Genomic DNA, 7,096 nt, shown 5'->3' on the forward strand with positions numbered 1-7,096 from the left:
CGATCTCCACTCGGACATCGAGCTAGTATGTTCTCAAATCTGTTTAAGGGCATCTGGACGGGTAGCTCCCACACCACATTTGGAAGCACTAAGGAAGCTTCTCCAGCCCTGGAAAGACAACTTCAGCAGTGCTGCTTGTGACCTGCAGCTCAGGAATCAGCAGCCTCCATTTCACTAGTAGTCATACAAGCACAATTCTACAGCTTCCCCTTCCTTTACTTTTCTGGGAAGCAGTCTAGAATCACACCTTAGAGCAGGCTTGTAGGCCTCCATGGCCCTAATAATATTTGTAGAGCACAGCTGCTTTAGTCTGGGCCTGAAGTTACGGGTTACATCAGCATCCCTTTCTCTGCAGGATGGTATAACATTCACCAGCTGAAGCTAGATTGGTGCTTCTCATGGCAAGTAGGAAGGTACTCTTTTCCCAGACTGACTGAAGCCACAGATGTGTACAGCCCACCATGAATGGGGTTCCAGCTTGGCTTCACAGCATAGGATCAGCTTTCAATACCTTTATATATTCTTTAACACTTGAGCAGCAAGTGCCAGCAACTAAGGGTACCGAGCGCTGGCTGTCAGTAACATAGGGCCACACCGTACTGCAACAGGGCTGAAACACCACTTCACTTAGTATAGCCAAGTCTCGGCTTCTCAGAAAGCACAAGACACCCCACTCTCAAGGTGAAGAGTGACAAAACATTTGAAGTGCATTTTCACTTTTATTTCAAAACTTTAGACAAGTTACTTTAGTATATAAATTTGATTTTTTTTTCTTCTTACAGAATATAAAGATAATTCCCTCATTACTTCAGTATAAAGTGTTTTACAAGCTTGAAGACAATTGCATAAGTGTTTCTCACACAGGGTATCAGAAATAAGGAAGTTCGGACAGATGACCACCTCAGAAACAGCATAGCAGTTTAGTCAGGTACAAGTGAACACGTGACACTACAACTGTGCAAGTTCAAGTAAGGCCAAGTCAGTAAACATTGTTAAGTCATTGCAAATAAGAGTGGCAAGGTTTGTGAGACATTGCAAGGGGGTGGATGGTCTCATAGTGTAACACTCTTCAAATCAAGGATTCAGAGGGATTTAGCTAGAAGACAAAGTGAGTTCTTTAATGCTATAAAGTATATGCAAAGACCAAGCAGTGTACTGATGTTAGTGGAGACTTCATGCCTGTTTATCCTCAGCATGCTAAGACAAACTACAACCTCTTAAAACCAAGCATAAGAACCACTAATGTTTGGGAGGAAGGTTTCAGAACTCAAGTATGCCTTATTTTGGATGGTGTGTAGTTTTTGTCTATTACTTCATCTTGTAAGAACATGTGAAGACAGCGCTCGTTCTGTGCCAGTGGGTGGCCTGCAACCCTGGAGAGGAAAAAACAAGCATTAGTGCTAACAAGTCTAGTTGCAGCTAGCCAGCAGAGCGAGGTTTTATACCAATATCCTGGTGTTCTGCACTTAGGCATAGATCCCACTTCCAGTTCGCTGCTGGTGTCTGGCAGCAAGATTGGTCACTCTCCCGCCGATGAAGTCAGTCCACAGGAACCCTGAGCTACTTCTGATCATTTGGAAGCATGTTATGTCATCATCTGTCACCTGCAATTGAGGGGACTGTCACACCTTTGTAAAGGCAGCTTAACCCTTCAGCTCTCAATCTGATTCGGTAGCAGTTAGCTCAGGCAGAGCTAAAGACTTACTCCAGAGGGTATGAAGGTCTCCTGGAGGCTCTGACACTGTTCACAACAGCGACTTCCCGTGGTCACTACTCCTCGCATGTACAAGCGGCACCGACGTGCAGCTGGAGGGTACTGGCCATGGTTAACTGCAGATGTCTTAAGCTGAATTCCCTGTGTTTCACATCTAATCTGCTCTAGAAGAGGCCAGCACCTCTACTGCAGATTTAGTTTTGTTCCACATACAGGCTGAACCATCGTCCTTTGAATGGTAAGTGAGCTGAAATTGAATTAGAAAACCCTCCCAGGCTTGGAAAACCACAAGGAATTGCATTTAAGCCCTTAAAATACCATGCACCCTTCTGTGTAGGTAAAAATCTAAGAGTATCAGAAACCCTGGAAGTTGATCACTTATGGATAGGAAAACTTAGGGCAGTTTGGTCAATCAAGACAAGACAGGCTTCTCTCTTTAAGGGAGAAAGTCCTCATCCTCCCTAGGACAGCTCGTGTCAGTCTTCTGGCCTCCATCTCTGTCAGAACACTTTTACTCCTAGCAGAAGTTAGGTAGCTGAACACACGTAACACAGCCAGCTCCAGCAGCTCAGCATCAGCACTTCCAAGCACTTTTGTGCACCTTCTACAAACATAGCTGTTTGTGTTTATTCCACCACAGGACAGACACACTTGTCACTACTCACTTGCCATTGACGGTGCTTCTTAATGCAGAAGCTGAGCTCTCCTATTGAGGAGCAATAGGTTTTATGACTGGACTTGGAATAATCTATCAATATTGCCAGGTTCTAGTCTCAAGCACTAGTTCACATGGAAGACAGCCTAGAATAACTAGTTTGAGGGTTTTTTTAACCCCCATCAGACTGAAGTTGCTGGCCTTGAATTTCAAGAGCAAGATCTACAGGACAAGATGACAAGGCAGCAGCATATTCCTTCTCCCTTTCAGGAAGTCCTGCAGTTCAGCCACCAATTTGCAAACCTAGATGTGATGTCTCAGATTCAGCTCTTTTAGTTTCACATGAACACCTCACTGGCTTTTCCTCAGCATTCTTCTCTAAGGTGACCCTTACACAGAGCAGCTGCTACTTCAAAAAATTTGCATGGAGCATCCCAAAGTCAGGTTCAGGCAGACAAGTGTGTTGCAATGTAGCTACCCCTGTGGATGTGGTTGCAGGTACTGATGATGTTGATGCCAGCAAGCTGGTCCAAGAGAGCTGACCTAAGTAAGCTGCACTGCTATGTTTTAGTCCCTCTAGATTTTTCAGATCTAGCAGGACAAAGCTTCTCAACATCCTGGATATCAAGATCTTTCTTTTGATCTAGCAGTACCATTTATGTAAGGGACCCGTCTCTAGGTCTAGGGGCAAAGACCAGCTTTGAGAATGCAGTAATGTGAATGCACAATGCAAATTAACTCCAGGACTAATTTCACTAGTACCCAGAGTAGTTGGTAGAAGTCTTAAAGCTTCTATATGGTTCAAAACTTTAATTAGTAATATTTGCTTCATAAGCGGGTCATGCCATTAAAATGATGAGGTTGAAGAGCTAGGAGTTCTGCTTGAAGAATCTTGTTCCAGCTGTACCAAGTCTGCCACTACATCAATTTCTACATTAACAGCCTGCCTTTATGTTTCAAAAGGAGGAAAAATTGACCAATAAGTTTCATACCTTCCACAAGATCAAAATATTACTTGCTTTTTGGGTCACTATGGAAAGCAGTTCATTTCAGATGGTAGAAAAAGAATAAGACTTTACTATAACTTTTGCTCATCTTTTGAGAGGCAGGGAAAAACCCCAAAGTGTTTATTTCAAACTATGTACGTGCACACCTCAGGTAGTGTTTTTACATTTCAGAAAGATTCTCACGATGATTAGAGAAAATATGCATCATTACACAAGCTGATAATACCTCACATCTGCAATCAAAGTAAACTGCCATAAGCCCATTGTAAGCTCCATTGTTCACCCAATGGAGGATACCTTTTCAGAAATGAAAAGTAGAACTATTCTGAATGCTGTAATTTTAGTAGTAATTTGCATAAATTAACAAACCCTCTAACATTCATTTCAGTTGTTCAGGTAAGCATTAAGATATCCAAACTAAACACTGGATGAGTAATGCTACTATGTCTTACTGCAGGATCATGTGAAAGTTATTCCGAACCTGCAGCTACCAGAGTTGGAGGATTAGCAGCTTTAATTCAGTTTTCCAGAGCTGAGTTTTAGGTCTGTTTCCAGATAACTAGACCCAACACTTACTTGTTTATGAATTGTTCAAGAGCCTGCTTCCTTTCCTCTATAAAGGAATCATCAAATATTCCATCATCTCCTCGGAAAGGAAGCTGACGGAGAAGAGCTTTTCCTGGTAGAGGTGGTACCACAACCTGAAATATTTAGAAAAAATGTCCATAAGTGCAGTCTATAAGCAAGTTTATACACATCCTGTGCCACCTCTTCCTCCTAGAGGACCCACCTCAACCACATCATGAGTGACCTAATAAAACATGACTAAAAGAACAGTATCTGCAATAGAGGTAAGTTGAATTCAAGTAGTTTAAACTCTGAATTAACTCAAAACCATTAAACAGCCTCTAGTATTGTACAACGAAGGTTTGCTGAAAGATAGCATTTTAGTTCTGGACATTTTCAACCATGATAAAGCATATGCATCATATAGGGCAGATGACATTCTAGCAGCACTGCTTTTTGTATAGCTACGAAGACTTCTACCTTTCATTTTACCCACCTTGCTTTCCCTTTCTAGTTCATTCCTTAGCCATTCAAAATCACTGTATCTTCTTCTGACTAGCACTGCTCTTTGTATAGCTACGAAGACTTGTTCTACCTTTCATTTTACCCACCTTGCTTTCCCTTTCTAGTTCATTCCTTAGCCATTCAAAATCACTGTATCTTCTTCTGACTGTAGATTCTTTCAATTTGAAGATAGGTAGATTTGTCTGAAAACAAGAACATAAGCTACTGATTAGACAAATTAGAAGTTTTGATAATCAGAAGCAAGAAACAAGCTGTTACAAGTTACAAATTAGTTCCACTTCAGCAACAGTATTAAGAAACACCTAAGACAGAGCTTTATCTGGTTTTCTGTAACCTAGAGGAGTGAGCTGTGCCTCAAACTGGTTAACTGAGGTTAACATTTACAGAACATCCTAATCACTGGTGTTTTGCCACCATCTCACCTAGCAGAACAGTAGATTTGCTGGCCACTGGAGATGTTTGTGCAACCTTAGGAACATCTATTCTTACTGTCTCAGGAGCTGGATTCCTAATGCCAACATGTATACAATATCAGGGTGGGGAAGAAAAAATTTCTTAATCCACACAGGCTCCTCTTATTGCATTCAAGTAGTGTTTCAGGTACCAGCACGGGACAATTAACCAAGCTTCCTGTACTTTTCTGCTACCTGATACCACATGGCTGCAACATCTTTAAAAGCAAAACCTTTAAGTCCTCCAGCAAATGCATTCAGGACAGGTGAAGCTGGAGATTTACTAGTATTGCCCATATTACTTCTATTTATTCTTTGGGTGCAGGGTTATCCCATTGTTGCAATCCAGTTGGCACATTATTTCAAGAGTAGACATCAGGAGAGCACTCTCCTGGTGACATCCCCCAAATGGAAAGCTCCAAGATCACAAACAAAGTCTAAGTGTTGTTGAGATGGCAACCTGGCTAGAGTGTTACAAGAACATGTCTGTGGGTGTTACAAGCCACTAAAAGCAAGACCAGGAGTCTGTAATTGCTATACACAACCAGCATTAACAGAGTAAAGCTTGCAGTTGTCAGAGCGTGTATACACTGTCTTGCACACTTTGAAAGATGGCCCTTGATAAGTACCCTAGGAAGGTGATGTTCACATGGGACTGTGGTATTCCCCAGTTTTCCTGTTGGCAGAAGCACAGTAGTCATTCTCAGCTGGTGCCTTCTGCTTTTGCTGTTTTATTTTTTTAAGTTTAAGCAGTCTCCCTCAGCTTCTGATCCCAACTTGGGTGGATATCCCTGTACAATATTATTTGTAGGCTGTTATGCTTAAGCTATACTTCAGCTTGAGTGATACTTTTGGCTGCTCAAAACCAGTTTAATTGCAGATGTTTTCCTGCACTAGGCAGGCCTGTGACTAGAGGCCATTGTATTACTGCCAGCCAATAACAAGGTTTTGGCTGTCACAGTCCAAAAGTACTCAAGAAGTTAGTTGTGTACTTTCACATTATGCTATTTAGTCCAAAATTTACTAGTGATAAAGTACAAAACAGCATTCTGTTATGAAATCGCTTATTGCTAAATGTTTACAAGTACTCAAGCTCTCCTTCAAGTAAAACACTAGTGACTCTCCTAGTGACTAATAATAAAATTGCACTTAAGACTATTATGGCAAAAGTCAGGCTTTATAAACAAACACTCTCATATTGAGGATAAGAATACTCAGCTGAAGAGTTCATAAAGCTAGGTCTCCCAGAGTGCATGGAGGAGATTCCCAGAAATGAAGGACTGGATTATTTATCTCTGATTTCAGCTACTGGCTTTTTAACCAAGTTCAGCCTTCCACATTACAACATCAAATCTTTGCCAGTGTCTCAGGTAGAAAAGTCCTTTACAGTATTTAACATATAGGCTCTCACCAGCAGAAAATATTCCATTGTCCTCTCAAGTTACTTACAAGAGGGATTAGAACTGAATAAAAGCAGCTAAAAAACAATGAGTTCCCAGGTCTTCAGGAACTCTTTTCATGCTTCTGGGCATGAAGTCTATAAAGTTAATCTCTTAGCAACACATCAGGCTTACAGACACAATGTAGGGGTAGAAGTGCCAATTGAGCTCATTTTACTGACTACATTCCCTTTGAATCTGACATGCTACCCCAGCTAGCAAGTTAGAGAAAAGGACAGTTAGAGCACTTTTCCCTTAAAGATGAAAAATCTTCTCCCATTTTGATCATAAGCACTGGAATGTTCAAACTCAAGTGTATGCTGTAAGGCTGCCATTAAACTGAGTGGCTGACAAGTCACACCTTCTCAACTACATGCTAAAGGAAAGCGTCCTTTTGTCTGCATATGAATTAGAGCTATTTGTTGAGATCAACTTCTAAATCTCATGTTCCTTAAAACCTAGAAACTGCAGCAATTCTCCATCCTCCAGAAATTAGTACCAATAGGGTAGAATTCTTCAGATACCCAGCCGTCGGAAATTATCTATTTAAAGCAGTTTGTCCTGTTTTACGTTGCTTAACCTATTTATATATTACATCCTTATTTTTAAGTTGGTATATATTCACACCTGAAGTTACTGTGTCTTTGCATGGTTTGGGTTGGAAGGGACCTTAAAGACCATCCAGTTCCAACCCCCCTGCCATGGGCAGGGACACCTTCCACTAGACCAGGTTGCTC

General features: G+C 41.4%; 1 protein-coding gene across 1 annotated transcript; it reads right to left on the reverse strand.

Moving 5' to 3' along the window:
- Positions 1–684: 684 nt before the first annotated feature.
- Positions 685–4,672, reverse strand: LOC104505166 (sorting nexin-3; the record flags this gene model as incomplete). The annotated part of the gene is made up of 3 exons (XM_010153689.1): positions 685–1,373; positions 3,953–4,077; positions 4,555–4,672. Coding segments are annotated over 3 exons (349 nt in total), but the record flags the coding sequence as incomplete, so codon positions are not given.
- Between the last annotated feature and the right edge of the window lie 2,424 nt (positions 4,673–7,096).

The sequence above is a fragment of the Eurypyga helias genome, unplaced genomic scaffold, assembly GCF_000690775.1.
Source record: "Eurypyga helias isolate BGI_N326 unplaced genomic scaffold, ASM69077v1 scaffold32206, whole genome shotgun sequence".
Lineage (NCBI taxonomy): Eukaryota > Metazoa > Chordata > Aves > Eurypygiformes > Eurypygidae > Eurypyga > Eurypyga helias.